General features: G+C 39.4%; 1 protein-coding gene across 1 annotated transcript in view; it reads right to left on the bottom strand.

The window, feature by feature from the left end:
• Positions 1 to 931: 931 nt before the first annotated feature.
• Positions 932 to 16,828, bottom strand: part of EFNB2 (ephrin B2) — a gene marked incomplete at its 3' end in the record, with an annotated part of 41,030 nt that continues 25,133 nt past the window's right edge. The window contains exons 3-5 of the mRNA XM_080363399.1: positions 3,830 to 3,922; positions 2,946 to 3,059; positions 932 to 1,314 (exon numbers count right to left, since the gene is read on the bottom strand). Of these exons, the coding sequence (XP_080219525.1) occupies positions 932 to 1,314; positions 2,946 to 3,059; positions 3,830 to 3,922 (590 nt within the window). The remainder of the gene's footprint in view (positions 1,315 to 2,945; positions 3,060 to 3,829; positions 3,923 to 16,828) is intronic.

Genomic DNA, 16,828 nt, shown 5'->3' with positions numbered 1-16,828 from the left:
GCCCTAATCCACTGTGTGTGTTATCGTGTCTCCTACTTGCCTCTTAAAACTTAGCATAACAAAGTGCTGTGCTACCTAAATGTTTTTTGTTGTTGTTTTTTTTTATTTTTCTTTTTTTTTTTCTTCCCAGCTCCTATTTTTGAGGCAGCAGTATTCAATCGCAACTGCAGTCAGCCCTTCCCTCCACCACCCAGTCCTGCTCTTGACTTTGTTGACAGCCTAACTTTTTGGCTGGAAGGCTCCTTACTATCAAACACAATTTCTATAAATGCATTACCCATTCGAGTGAGGCTGCTATAGCAGATGGATGGAGCACGCATCTCCAAACATTAATGTTCCATTAGTGATTCAGGAGGTGGAGTGAAAGGAAATCTTATGTGAAGGATGGCAGAAGCCCGGAAAACAGAAACAAATGGAACAGTGACAGACTAAAAGCAAGAGAACTTTAACAAGTCTTACTTAGACACCAAGGTCTGTGTGACAAATCCAGTATGCACTGAAAGAGACACACAAAAGTCACAAGATTGCATTTCAAGCTTGATATATCCTAGAGCACCTTCCCAGGATGCCTGGAGCTATTAACATCCACGGATCACTCCATCTTCCCTTGGCTTCTGTACATGCCTGAAGGCCCACAGCACATGGCTTTGAGGACGATGAATGTAACAAGAGTACAGCAATCAGAATGGGCATCTTCTACGTAAAAGTCTTCCAGCTTTTCGTGAATACTCATTCACCAAGATAGGAATTCTACAGACTAGGTAAGCTGTCCAGCTCGCGTCGGCTCCCAGAGAAAGAGCTGTCGCCTTCTCCCCCCCGTGCTTGAGTCAATGCCAGTGCACAAGGCGTCATCACAAACCCCAACAGAAAGCATTTGACCAGTGAGTTTCCTCTACGACTCCACGGTACCACAGAGCTGGTTGTGTGTTTCTCAGACCTTGTAATAAATGTTTGCCGGACTCTGAGGAGGCATCTCTTGAACTATGTACACTGGATGTCCATAGTCGCCACTGACCTTTTCATAGTGGGGGCAAAAGACACTGTCTGCAGTCCTGAGAGGAATGATAATGTCACTGGGCTCAGAACCATTGTTGTTGCCACTGCGTTTTGGGGTGGCTAACGTACTAAGTGAGAGAGTTGTCGTGTGTTGTGGGGAATGCTTCCTGTGTCTTCTCCGGTACTTCAACAAAAGAACCACCAAAGTGATGATGATGACGATGAAAATGATGCACCCTGATGCAATCCCTGCAAATAAGGCCACCTCTGAACCCAGTATACTGGAATGCCCAGCCTTACTGCCATCTGTGCTAGACCCTGGAAAGAACGGAAATAAAACAGACAAAAGTTATTGCCATCCTGCCACCCATTTACGCTGCTTAAAAATGTGTAGAGTAAGCAAGACTGGAAGAATTAACTGACAGCTAAACTTTGACAAACCAATTACCCTTTTAGATAGCTAAATGCAAACAGCCGAAGTCAGCAATCAATATTAAACAAGACTTTGTGTCTGTTGGTCTCACTTTTGTGCTGCTCCCAAATCACCCTGTTTCATACATCATCATCCATCAGCGGTGAGGACTGGCACTGACAAGGCAGCCTTTGATGCACTCTGCATGTTTTAACAGATGCTGGCCAGCCCCGGGCAGCAGAGAGGGGTGGGATAGGACTGTGAGGGGAAAATAGCACAGGGAAATGACAGTTCTCAGGACAACTGGTACCGTTCAGTGTCACACTGTTCTTCTGCTATTTTATCTTTTGCATATCGATTCAAGTTAATCCATCCTCTTAGTGCCGCTTTAGGTGGACTTGTTCTGCTTGCACATGAAATGAACGAGCTTGAGGCAGTGTGGGAGATAGGCAAAATGGCTATGGCATATACCTGTTCGTATGAGCTTATGTTTACTAAAAATTAAACAACACAATGTATTTGGCATTCAGGAAAAGCTCATGGGCTGAACAGCATGTTGAATATTTGGTGCCATCCCACTGTCAAGTTATATGTCACGGAAATTAGAAAATTAAATAAGCACTCGTTTGATACTTTCTCACTTGAAAATTTGAACCGACTTCTCTTTCTTGATGCTCGCTCAAACGTAGAAGGAAGAATGCTGCGGACGCTTCATCCACATAACTGAACTTTTCCTACTGGAACCTCCACAGGAGATGGCTAAAGCCTGCCCAGCGACTGCCATGTCAAAGATTAATTAGTCCAGTAACTAATGACAAAGCTAGCAAGGAAAACTTGCAGCCATTTTCAGGAACCCTAGAATCAAATGTCAGCAAGTTCTGCTTTCCAGCATTCACTGTATTTTTTTTCTAGAGACCTTGGGTCTTAACAGTTGGTTTTATTCTTTGTTCACCTGATGGCTGAAATATACCCTCAAGATATTTTTTTGGAACCAGCTATTTATCATGTTTGGATATTTAAAAAACAACAAAAAAGAACAACAACTTTAAATTTAGTGAAAGACCAACCATTCATGTGTAGACTTTATATGGTCAGTTAGAAGATCAGGACATTAATTATAGATGATTTGAAATAAACTTTATAAATGGCTGTCAAGAACTACTTGGTAATGTGTTATACGGGAAGAGAAAGACAGAAAGACTCGTTCATCTGCCAGAGTACTAAATGTAAGGCAGCATTTACCATCGTAAAGCTGCTTAGCGAATGTCCTATCCAAAAACTTTCCTGTAAATGAGTGATATTCTCACAAGATGCAATTAACTTCTACTGCAGAGTGTAAGAGGGGAGAGAGCAGCTGTTGCCAAAACTTGCAGCTCCCAGTCTCTATCCACTGGAGCATCAGAACTGGCTTTTGCTTCATCTCCATTCGAAAACATTCGTTCTTCTGGCAGTTTAATGGTAAAATAAAATGCGTTTGGGGACAAAGGAGGAGACTCCACCAGAGCCCTGTCCCAGGGGCGAGCAGCACCACACCTACCTGAGTGGTCCTTCACGAAAGGGCTGGTGGTGGAACTCTTCCCGTTGGTGCCAGCTTCCTGCTCGGGGCGCCTGGTGGGATCCGTGTGCCGGGGCAGCCCTGCTGAGTTGGGATCTGGGGAAGAGAAAGACGAGTCATGCAGCTTCGGCGCTTGATGGTATGAAGGAGCCTCGTGAGCTGGCTCTAGGTACCTCGTGAGACATGAATGGCTTTGAACAGAAGAATCTTTATGCAAAGGTCTGGGAGACATAAGTATGTAATTTTCCTTTTAAAGCAAAATGGTTATATTAGTTATTTCAGAGGTTTAAATTGTGAGGCCATCTGCAGAAACTATAGGGACTCCTGTAATTGGCAAGAAAAGCTTTGCAGATGACATTTCAGTTTAACTGAGGAAGCTGATTGACTACTAAACCAACTTCTACTTAGAAGAATAATTCTTTCTTCCTGCACAATAGGTTATCTATATGCGAAAAGAGACAATGAACAAAAACCTCACTGTAATCAGAATTCATAACAAGCAAACTATAGGAATATTAGCTTCCCTCCTTTCATGTATTTTAAATAATTTTGAACAGTAGAGTTGTGGCTTTTGTTTTTAAAATAAAAAATTAAAAAAAAAAATGACTGAAACACACTACTCCCAGGTGGCCTTTCCTTCCAGGGATCTCTCCAATGAATAGATCTTGTTACAACTAACCCTCCTGCTGTAGAAACCTGTCGGTAGCTGAAGAAGAGAAAATAGGCTTTGCTTTTAGACTATAAGGGAGGAATGACTACACTAGATCCAGTCAACTCTCTGCTCTAGACTGCTAAAAGAAGCCTGGAAACTAAAAAGACACTTAGACTGATCAAAGTGATTTCATGAAACAGCAGATGGTCTTTACCTTGTCCAACTTTCATGAGGATCTTCATGGTTTTTGTCTGGCACACCCCTCCCTCCTGGTTATCCAGGCCCTCCAAAGACCCATTTGATGTTGCTGATTAAAAATAAAAGAAAAATAAATAAATAAAAATAAATAAAAATCAGGAAATCAACAGGCAAAGTGATGTGAATATGAATGTCTGAAAGCAGAAATCTTTCAATCTACCAGGACCTGTCCTTGTTGCTTGGGCTGACCTATGGAAAGTTGTGAAATGTTGAAAGCCAAAGGAATGAATACACTGGTAATCCATATAATATATACAAATGGAGGAATGTGTTATCGAGGTTTCAAATTTCCCCAGCAACCTTTTTTTCTATGCATAATTGACTGAGTGACTTGGACGAAAACACAACACCTAGCTAAAAGGTGATGGAGTCAGCTGAAAAGGAAGCCTTGGCAGGCTCAGAGGAGCAAAGCACTGAAAATTCACCTTTTTTTTTTCTTTTCCCCAACAATATCTTTATAATCACCACATTACACCTGCTTCCTCTATTACAAATCTCCTGCTGGAAGAAGTGAACGCGTACAAAAGACCCAGGTGAAAGCTGAGATTCTGCACTGATTGGAAAACCATTTAATATTTTAAAGTACAATCTCACTTTTCTCAGCATTGAGGAGCCTCCACGGGGGCGGGTGGCGGGGGGGAATACGCTCTATTCTCACGGAAACCTTTTAGCTCGTACAAACAAAAGGCTGCGTTTATATTGTTCTCGCTTATCTAGGCGCTGCCTGGAACCACACAACCCCATTGCAAGCCGACACTGCCACGCGATTTGAGCACAAAGTACAACTCCCTTGGAGAATCCAAAACGTTGAGTCATGGTCTAGGGGTGCATTGCTGTTTTAACCCGAGCCAGCTGTTGCTTGCAAACCCCCAACAGCTGCTGGAAAACCATTCGGCAGCTCCTCAGCCCTGGGCATCACTGTCACCCAGCACCACACTGGGCACTGGCCATGGTGGCAAAGCAGGCATGTCCACCTTTGCTATTTCGGGAATGCATCGGGGGTCTTCCCACCCCGGTTGTCCTGGGGGTACAAATTTGATCATCATTTCTTGGAGCTGTTTATCTAAGGGCCAAAATACAGGTGCGAGCGGGTGTATGTACATGCACCAGGCCACCAGCTGGAGAAAACAAATAGAAAATAGGAGATAACGGAGCTCGCTGCTTGTCATGGCCATGGAGAACTGCTTAAGCAGCACTTTCCTGCATCTGCCCCTCTCCTTTCAGCTTGGGATCTAATTCAACCAGGACGTCACACTGTTCGGACCTTTGTTTTTAATTCTCGCTCCTTCTCTTTCACCTTCTTTGGGGATTTTCTTTCAAATGCAGCCGATGTATATTTCCTTTTTCCTTCACAATGTCTTCCTAGCCCCATGGCAGTATTTTTCTTGCTCTAATCTTCTCTCTAGCTGTAAAGATATAAACCCCATACTTTTGAACCCTGCTTCCTAGCCTTTGATCTGCTTCTTGTTTTTGTTCCACTTCTGCCTCTTTTGTGACTAACTCGAATTACAGCCACCCTACAAACTTCCCAAATTGTGCTTTCTTTTCCTAAAATTCCCTTCTCCTCATATGTGGTCCCTCCCAGATCCTCCTCTTGTTCCCTCCCCCTGTAAAAACATGACAATGGCCATTCGTGCAACTACTATTTTTTTTTTTTCTCAACTTGCAAAAAAAGACTTTTTAAAATATAAAAGAGCAGAATGAGTAATTTAAGATAAAAGCTGATCTGAAATGTGCCACTGCATTGCCAGGCTCTGAAAATAATGGAGACATATAGGTTTGTTTTCTTTAGGATTTTTTTTTTTTCTTTCCAGAGGGAAAAAAAATCAATACTAAGAACAAGTTCTGGACATAAATCAAATGTGTCTTTGCTGAAAGTGTTTTTTATGACCTATTTGCCAATGTACCAGCACAAGGACAAGGGAAAAAAAAAGCAGTAAATAGAAATACCAAAGCTGAGCATCAACTGAAAGTACAACTAACAAACACTGACTTTGTCTTGTGGTTTCTGCTTTTTAACTGAGGCAATGGGTGCTCACATCTCCTTAAACACCTTCTACTTGATTTTAATTGACTAGAGTGCTGCTGCTTCTGAACATCAATGCTTTTTTTATTCTTTAAAGGCCTATCCATTTAACCCACAGAGCAGGAGACCTCAATAAGATGCAGAGGATGCAGTCTGACCTCAGTACAGAATAAGAAAGTAAGACGGCAAAAAGAATGCAAAATTACTTCAAACACAGTTTCCAAACGGGGAAGCCCAAATGTACAATGAGTCTGGTTGTATGCCTACGCGAGCGCAATCTGCCTCACTCGCTTGCTAAAAGAATGCTTTCATAGCTTTGATGTCAGATGAATGAATTTGCAGAAGTATTCACTTTTTCCACAGTTCTTCAAGGGGATTTTGGAAAGCCTACGTTATAGCTCAGAGTAGAGACTGCTACATCCCCAGGAATGGGGAATTTTCAAAGAGGAGCATTTCAGTGACAAAGCAAAGTTTCCATCTCAGCTTCTCCCTGTAATTAAACCGACAATTACCCAAGGCCACTGGAGGAAATTATTTTTCAAAATTCATTAAGACTATCGAAATATAACCTCACATATCCCTGGTGTACCAGGAAGAAAGTGGGTAGTTTTAAACACATATCGTTTCAAGCTTTGAAAAGCTGCATGAAGAAAAAGAAGTAATCTTCGACATCAGAGAAAACACAGTTTCATACTGCTAATGCCCCTTGACAGTCTACTTGCAGAAGTCAAACAAGGGAGTACAAAATATTCCTCAACCACTTGCCGCTGCCCTTCTATACTGATCTTCGAATGAAAATTACACTCATTATCGTACAAGTTACTCCACCGCACTCACATTTCTGCAGGAACATGACCCTGTACCTGGAGCTCCGCTCACACTGAAAGGATATTTCAAAAACAAAAAGTGTCTGCGACAAAGAATTTTGGGTATAATCACAGAAATGTAACACAGATTCTTTGCATCTAAAATGGAAATGCTACTCTCTAGTGTGTTTCTATGACCGAAATTTAGACCTTCCATTCATTTTATTCTTATATACTTTTAAAATAATATTTAGCTCTAAATATGAATATATCTTAGAGGCAATTACTCACACATGAACTACTATGCATGTGCCTGTGCTAAGAAGACTAGATACTACTTATATATTAACATTAATAAACATAATTAATGATTAATATAAAGTTTCTCATGAGTATTAAATGTTCTCAGGATCCCACACTTCACTTTGTATTAATACAGCAACACACAGGAAATGAAAAGAAAGAACAATGTTGCTAGACAGGTAGCAAAATATTTTTAAATTTTTTGATGGATAGGTACCTCTGATTTTCTGAGACCTGTCCTGTTCTACTGGTGTCAATTGCAAAACTGATAATTACAGTCAAAAATGCACTAAATTATTCAGTCAACAGTTTATCCACACCTACAAATAAACACATATAATTGCCCTAAAATCCCTGGTAATTTTAGGACTTTCTAACAAGATCATAATAATTTATAGACAACGTTTACAGCAGTCAGCCAAAAATTATGTTTGAGCTCTGTATAAGCACTGCATGTCTGCATTCCTTGAATACATCAGCAGCTGCCATTTTATAAGGAATATAAGTTTGGGTTTTCAACCTTCAGGAAAAAAAGCACAACTTCTTATGAAATTACAGTTAAGAGTCTGCTGATATGTACTTACTTTGGAGAAATTAATACACATTTTCAGTTTTGTAAAACACTGCCGTAACATGTCATATCCCTTACACAAGAGGAAATGAAATTACTCAGACCAAAGAATTTCATTTTGGCTCTGCCTTCCCCTGTTTGAAATATAGAAATTATAAACCAAACAAACAAAAAAACAAAACAAAACAACCAAAAAACAACAAAACAAACAAACAAAAAACCAACTTCACAAGTGTTGTTTATTGTACAGAATGCATTAGTCATAAATGCAGAGGCAGGGAATCTGAGCGAAGCAGAATCAGCTGATGAGAATAGTTCCTGGCTATGATTCTTATACAGTCCCCGTGGAGAGGAAGTAATATTACATTTTAATATGTCTTCATTTGATTGTTATTACTCTGCCTCCCAGGAGGCTAAGCCACTGCATGGATCTTGGCTGTTTTCAACCTATCAGGTTGGTAACATTGCTCTAATCAGATGGAGAATTAAGCTGCTGGATTTGTGCCTGTGTATAGCTTTCCATTCACAAAGAGATTAGAAATGAAGGCACAGTCACAAAAATTCAACTTCCTTCACTTACAAAATGAAAAAATGCCATCACAATTACTTAAAAGAAAACATAGGCAGACCAAAATCTCAGCCTCTTAATTCTGCCACAATTATTACCCATACTTTTATGTTTTAGGATGATGAAAAACATTACCTACTTGCAAATTAAATGTCACATCCTTTGAATCGGCACAACTTTATAATATATTTATTTCTAGAGTTTGAATACGAGATGGACTACATGCCTGAAGAGAGAAATTATGATCGTCATGCTTAATTTTCCTGTGAAAACTAAATGGACATTAAACCACAGACTATAAGAATGAATGAGTGATGTCAACTGATGGGTCAGGGCAAAATTGGTTTTGTCCCCCCTTAGTGTGCTGGATGACACAAGCCATTTGGTAACATATCAAGGACAAATAATTGATGGTGTTATCAGGAATTAATTGCTGCTGGTGTGCATCTGTTAACAGAAAAATAAGAATTACAGGTTTCTTTGGGGTAGCTCAGCATTGTCCAATAGTAGTGATTTTCACATTTTTTTTCTTATATACTGCTTGAGTTCAGCATCATAAAATACATTTCTCAAAACTAGAGCTAAATAAAACCAAATAACCCTACCCACCTCCACTTTTCCCCAGCTGTGCTTAGAAATGGAATGGAAAAGCCTGAACAGCAGCAGAAATCCACAAAAGCTTTAGATCCAACAGTAGTAAGAAGTTATTCTTAAAGCAAAGCTGCACTTGATCTCATATGCACTTGCAGGATTACTAAGCCCATGTAAAGCTTTTGAGGGTTTTTTATTTTATTAAGTAATAGAACACTGTTTTGGCCAGGCATCATGTGTTTGTGCTCTGACTGCTTTCATCTGCTTTTGGTCCTTTTAATGACTCTCTTAGTAAAGCATCAAATAAATAATTATTCTTTCCCATAAATTATCTAAATTTATGGGGCAGGTTTAAGAACACCAAAAATCACACACTGAGAAACCACAAATCACAAGATCACAACATGGAGGTTGTTTCTAGACCAGCCAGGGGTGAAGAACAAGGGAGCTGAGGTAATAGAAAGAGTGTTTTAATTAAATGAAATTAAATTCCTTTTTTTTCTGCTCTTTTTTTTTTTCCCTTTCCCACTTAGTAGCAATGCCAGATCTGCATGGAGATCTGAAACAACCCAAAAAAATTATTCAAGCCACTCATGAAAGAACAGGTAGCTTGGCAAACCCTATGTTGGGTGAGCTGCAGACGGTTTAGAGAGAAGATAAATATAGCAATTTCAACTAGTAGCAACTAACGGTTTACCCTTGCTTGTGGTGACAAAAAATGAAACTGACACTGAAACCTTCACTTTTTAAAACAATTAAATTGTCTTCTGAAATGTAACTGGCAGTGGCCCCAAACCTGGATCTCAAAATTTCAATGCATTAAGAATCTGTCAATGTACCGTCTGGGTTTCTGTCTACAGACTGGAGACCTCCTCTGTTTAATAATTTGTGCTTGAACAGCGAAACCACCTCCTAACTTTTCCAGTGAGGCAAAGAAAGGATCTTAAATAAAAAAAGATTAAAAACCCGCTTAATTTGCCCAATTAATACAATATAGGAGACTGAGACGGCAATGAAAAATGTGTAAAAAACATTTACCAATAATTTTGCATTTTTCTAACAGGTTTGGGTTTATATTTGTCCTACTTGCAAAGTCAAGGTGGCAGCAGAATTTGGGGAATTTCTCCATGTAAATAACATTTATGAACTCTCATTCTCTTGATCTTATTCCATACATTTCTTCAAATTGAGATAGATTTTTTTTCTTAAACTGAAGTTTACGGAGTGTTTATAAATACTCTTGAAGCCAGTCTTTTTTTCCCCTCTCTCCACATATGAGGCAAAACTTCTGTGTCAAGGAAAGGACCAGAAATATCCCTTTTTCTTCTCCACTTCTCATCCTTGTTGGTTTTTAAATTAAGTCCTATGTTGTATGTCTCAGGATTTATATCTAAACAGGATCCGCAAATTATATTCTGCACAGCAAGTAGGCAGCAATGCCTTCCCCAGCCAAGCTGAAATCAGAACAAAATGAAGTAAAATAAAAAACAGGCCTCTTCTTGCCTGGAAGAAGACAAAGGCTCTGCGGGGAGATTTTGTGATTCACTTTTCTAACCACTGCTGTAAAACGTATCTTGCCCAAATACGAATGGCATGACTTGTAGTACTTAGATGGGACTCATGGTATAGGGTCCTTTATATAATTCCCCATAAAAGTCTTCACTTGTATTCATATCTTAAGAGAGGGACAGATTTTACTACTGTTTCAATTTTTTTGGGGGTGTGCAATGCAGAGGACACGAGCAAGACAGAGCAAATCAGCTCTGTACTGTAATATACCTCGGTATATACCAATGTTTTAATTCCAAGCACACCTCTGGAAATCCACAGACTTTCCTCCCTGCATCTCATGGCATCCAACTGAGGACTGCCCAAGCACAAAATACGGAGCGAGTTCTTGTAAAGTTTCCTACATTCAGAATTATTCTATTAATTCCAGGGAAGCATGGCATCATACAGCAGGAATACAGGTGGTGTAAAATAAATAAATAAATAAATAACTCCTTTATGTCAACAAAGTCTTTCCATAAAGGGAAAAAGAGACAGCGAGTAAGACAGAGTTGGAAAATTACCAAAACGCTGTGAGCTCTGACTGGTTTCTGCTGCCTTTCACTTTAAAAACAGCACCGCTTTATCTCTAGGTTAAGGAATACCACAGTTGAAGTGTACAAAACAGCAAATATTTGCTGAATTATTATCTATTACAGAAGGTCACAACATCCACCCACCCACAACAAAATCCTACTTGCTTCACTGCTGTCAAGTGTCCTTTTTCAAAATTCTCTTGGAATGATTTAGAGATTATATATTAAAAGAAAAATAAAAACATCTCAATACTGTATCACTAAGAATGACAATTTAAGTCTTTCATTACAGTTCAGCATTTGTAAAAGTATTTCAGTTCTATATTTCACATAAGCTGAGAAATGTTGTCAGATAATGATCTACTGCACACATGGTTGCTTCTAGTTTACATAAACAAATTATACATTTGTGAGTGCTGAAGTAACTGTGGCAGATGTAAGCCCACTAATTATGATGTATTCAGCGTACATCAGAAAGTATGCATCTCAAACAGATTACTAGCTAGTTAACTTGACCAACCACAAACAAGTATTTTATGTAAGTTCATCCTTTCTCCCGGCACACTACTGGCAAAAGCCTCATGGATAGGGAGAAACATTTCCCCACTACCACAGCAAGCTTTGCTTAACAGTTCAGCTGAACAGAACTAATGCAATTAGTTAGCATTCAGGTTACACTGATTGTTGCTAATGATAAGCAGTCTTGCTGGAAACAAAAGCAGCAGCTTTAACATTAAATGAGGACCTATTTTCTGTATCATACAAACTCAACATCACTCTTCAAGGATGTTCATCTGCCTTGAAAATCTCTCTGGTTTCTGTCTGAAACACTTGGATATGAAAGGGTTATAGGGAAAGTTCATATTAAATAAATAACAAACCTCTTGCTCATTCTACTGTCACTAATTGCATGCAATGATATTAATGACCCAGTAATTGCTATACGAGTAGCACTGAAGTGGAAAACATCATTTTGAGGCAGAGTTCACCTCTCGGTGGTAGGACTTCACCAGTGACTGAGTTAATGGCTAGTGACAGTTTAGAATATAACACTGTGGATGAGAAAATGTGCCAGTCTCATGGTTATAACAGTTTAGATGGACATGACGTTATTTGCTTTGACCACACAGAGTCCAAGAGTAACCCCAATAAAGTGCCACAGTCAGAGTTTGCCCTATGGATGAACCTCATTCCTTTCAGGGGAGATGCTCTGTACTATAACAATCTAGAGCAATTTTCCACATGTTTGCTTCAATAAAGGAATACCTTCATCTCCTGCTTTTACATCAGGCACAACAAAAGTGTGCTTTATTGCAAAACACAAAAAGCTATTTACATCATCTAACTATCCTTCAGCAACACAGAGTTTGGCACCTTAATACCGAGATCAATTATGATACTATTGGATGACTGTGCACTTGGCAAAGATGATCAGAAGTTAAGCACTATTTTGATTGCAGCATGTTTATGTTTGTGTTTAGAACTTTCAAATACCCACGGAGTAGAACTTAGTGAGGGAATGTTGCTGAAATAAAGCAATCTGAATTTCAAAGTTGCTACAGGACCTCTAGTTCAAATACTCACCATAAGAAATTAAGAGGTTTAGCTTCTTAGAAATTATCACATAGGCACTTCTCTGTTCATTTTAAGAAACTCCAACAGGACACATATGTTAAACTTCCAGTGTCAGAAAATTTGCGAAGTCATAACTAGACAGGAGGACTGATACATTTAATAATGGTATTCATACAGTTTTTAATATTTCACTATTGTTTTAATAGTGTAACATTATGAAGTTATTTTCTTTTACAACATAAATTATTTATTTAATGTCTTGATTCTGCTACCAAATCCAAATCAAGTTTCCGCACAGGCTGGGGCCAAACACCTGGAAAGCAACTTTACAGAAACGGCACCGGGGTCCTGGTGGACACCAAGATGACCACAAGCCAGCAATATGCCCTTGCAGCAAAGGCGGCCACCAGTCTCCTGGACTGCATATAGCTGAGCACTGCCAGTAGATAGAGGGAGGTGATCCTTCCCCTCTACTCAGCACTGGTGGGGCCACATCTGGAGTGCTGGGTGCAGTCACAGGCTCCACAGTACAAGACAGATGTGGACCTACAGCAGCAAGTCCAGTAAATGCTCATGGTCTAGATGATGAAGGAACTGAAGGATCTGTATAAGAGAAGTGGCTGCAGACCTGGAAAGAGAATGTTCAGGGGGACCTTATTGATGTGTATAAACACCTGGCATGGGGGGTGCAGGTAAGGAGAAAGAGCTGGACTATTCTCAGTGGTGCCCAGTGATAGGACAAGAAGCAACAGGCACAAACTGAAACAGAGGGAATGCTGTTTAAAGCTGAGAAAACCTCTCAAATGTGAGGGTGACTGAGCACCGGAACAGGTTGTCCAGGCAGGCTGTGGTGTCTCCATCCCTGGAGATAATTCAAAACGCAGCTGGACGTGGTCCTGGGCAACTCACTGCAGTTGAGCTGCTTGAGCAGGGGACTAGACCATCTCCAGAGGTGTCATCCAAACTCAAACATTCGGTGTTCTGCAATCAACTGTACTATTGTGGTCTGGTGCATTTACGCGCTCGTGTGAAGTACTTGAAAAACAAATCCGTCTCGGTGTCCCCTGCAGGATTTGGATTCAGACTTCTGTTTCTCTCACAGCAGCTCAGTGAGCACATAAGGACAAGTCTGCTGCTGCGGTTTAGTTATTTTTGCTGTCTTCATCTACCGAACAGAAAACAGATAAATCATGCTAACAAAGATCCGAACATGTTTTTTGAAGCCAGCCTTATCAGCTTAATACGGACTCTTCTACCAGAACTGCTAAGACTACCTTAAGCCTAATCCTGCTTTTACTCACAGAAATATTTGCATGATTTCCTTGGAACTGAAAAAAAGCAACTGGAAGACTGCCCGTTAGGGCTTAGTTTTATAGTCTGATTTATCAGAAATAAATCCTGAAATATTCTTCCTCCAAAGTTTCTAGGATTGACTGAAGTCAGGAAAGAAAGCCAAAGACACATTTAACCTTGTTTTTCAACCATTTCAACCCTGTATTTAAGCTAATGCAGTTCTCAGACAAAAGTACATTTCTCTCCAATCCAGCTACATAAAGATTTTAATGAGGCCTACAATTTCAAGTATTTTAAATCAATTTCATTAAAGCCTTTATAAATGCTTATACAGTTCCTGGTCTTTTATGTTAGGACTTAAAATATTGTAATATGTAGCAGATATAATACAAGTAACTATAAAATCAAGACTGATCATCCCAACTTGATGAGATAAATGCCCATCACCAAACTGAGGTACAAAATGAAAGTTAAATGTTTTTCAGTATGCTACTGCACTTACAAATGTCAGTTTAGACAGAAACTTTCCTCATAGCATGGCATGCCTTCCCAATGCACACCCCTTTGATTTAAACAGTTACTCATATCCTCCACACTCAACCCATCCCTCTTCTGCATGTAGTCTTATTAAGGATGTATATGTAAATATGAGAATATATACAACCTGTAGAAATCAGGGTTTGTTTTTTGCAAAGCACTTTCAAGTGTCCCTTATTGTGGGTATGTATAATATAAACACTTCTAAGTGAGAATATTGTTCATTTTTTTTTGTAAATACTGCATTTCCAGTATTTATAAATTGTTTATGAGGAACTAAAAAAATGAGAAAAATAAATACTGACTAAAAATATTAAACAGCTTCGTATGAAATTTTAAAACCTGTTTAATTCACGAGTATTTCCTGAACAATTCTTTCTTCCAGTCTGAATAATTATTCTTCATTTTCATCTGATTTCCTATCTATTTGGAATACTTGAGGTGTGTGGGGGAGGATAAATGTATTTTTTCACAAGATGCCATCAATTAACAAACCAAGCATTCTGATCTTTCATTTCCTTCCCTTAGGAATAGAGAAATAATAACAGATTTCCTGCTGAACTATCTCTGTCTACTTTAAAGGAGATAAACGGCCGGTATTGCCTAGGTAATGGCACTGAATATGAACAAAGTCCATCAATCTGAAACAGCCTTATTCTCTTACAAGACCTGTGTGGTCTGGGACAAAACCCCAAAGGACTATGACTCCATTAATCCTGTAGGTCTTAGACTTTGTTGGAAACCTGAAGCTGCACAGTGATTTTTTTTTTTTTTTTGTCCAATCATATTTGTATGAGTGGTATTTATATTTAATTCAACAAGAGCTAAGTGCTATTGCTGATATGTCCCTTAAAAGACTCTCAGCAAAGTCAAAGACTGACCTCTGGATATCATTTTACACTAAGAAGAAATAATTTATCTAATTTTCTGAGGAAGGAGAAGGAGAAAGGCAAGGAAAAAAAGTATCTTTGTACAGCTGGGATCAGGGTGGCTATCATCACATAAGCTTTCATTAAGATCATTACCACCAAAAATTAAATAACAATAGATTCCTGGACCACAGGAACAAAAAGCATGGAAAATGTATTTGTTGCAAAATAAATGGAATTGAAATTCTGATACAGCTTTTGTCCAGGTTTGGGCTAGTTCCGAATCAATCTCCAAACAAAGGAAAACCTACTGTTTCCTTTCAGGTATCTCTCCCTAGGTGTTTAGGGGGTTGCAGGGAGCTGCAAGACTGAAATCTGCCTCAGAGAAGTGTCAGAATGCCCAGCCAGCCAGATTAGCCAGCACTTACACTGTTTGGTCCGAATACTAAAATAACATTTTAATGTAAATCTATTTGGCCATGCAAAGAGATTTATTCTTCCCAGCTGGGCTGTATTTCAGGGCACAATCTATATTGTCCTTTAATGTGTTCTTCCTCAGACAGTTATTGCCCTTTAATTGTAACAGGATGACAAAGTGAAAACATAAAAGCCTTGTGATTTTTTTCAAACCCAGCTAATGCTAAAGTTTCAGAACGACTGTTTTGATTTCAAAAGCCACAGTACTATTAAAGCAGTTATCCAAAATGTAGTGCTACTAGCCAGTATAAACCTTTACATCAGTCAGGGATCAAATATATACGTATGTTTTTTTAATTGAAGCCAGTGGCCAATTATGTAAGTGGGTCACTTAAAAAAATTGAAAAAAAAACCCCTCAACATTTAAGGAAAGCTGCATATTTCATTTTGCCAATGTCAAAGCCAATGAGCATCATTAGCTTGGCAAGCTTGATTAATTAGGCTGCAGGCAGAGCAAGCATTTTAGAGGAAGCCTTTCTAAGACCATTCTGTAGACTCTTCCCAAGTCTCAAGACATTCCTTTAAAAATTTCAGACAGGTGAAGACCTCATTGCAGGTCACTTATTTTTTAATGCTGATGACGCCAGCCTATAATCTTCATTTTTGTTTATGCAAAAAAAGAGATGAAGTGCATGTGCGTGCTTGGCCAAACTATCTATGGAGCGTGCTGGCGGCTGGAAGGCAGGCCGCACTGCTCCCTTCCCCCTGGCACAGCTTCCTCAAGGAGCTCCCTCTGCAAACCCAGGGTGCCACAGTGCACACTCTGACTAAAGGCCAACTTTGTTGGGAAGGGTTCCTCAGGACAACTGCTGTTCACGGAAAGTAAACATCTTTGGCATATTATGTATGATTGTACTGCACTTATACGTCTCACTCCCATACAAGCAATGCTGCATTTGAGAGAGACAGTGACACAATTACACCACGACCCAAGTACTTGCAGATCAGTCCCCTAGCACTGAGAAGACACTCATTGCTTGTTCTGAGCAACCCACAAGAGCAGAAAATCGTACTTCATTCCCTAACCACGCCAAGACATAAAAAGACTTTTTAATGCAAACATCAGTTGCAAATCTGCACACCCTTCTTCTGTGTAACTTTGCCCTTCACACAGATATTTATGTTGTTGGGCATGATGTATCTTCTTTCATGCATCTGATTAAGGATTTTCTTAGAGACTTATGATATGCTAGCTAAATGGTCGCATATTTTAGGGTAATCGAACATTAATACTTCTGAGATCTCAAGTACATTT

This window comes from Nesoenas mayeri (assembly GCF_963082525.1).
Source record: "Nesoenas mayeri genome assembly, chromosome: 1".
Taxonomy (NCBI): Eukaryota; Metazoa; Chordata; class Aves; order Columbiformes; family Columbidae; genus Nesoenas; species Nesoenas mayeri.
Note: the sequence above shows the minus strand (reverse complement) of the source record. Positions and strands in the feature narration are given on the sequence as shown.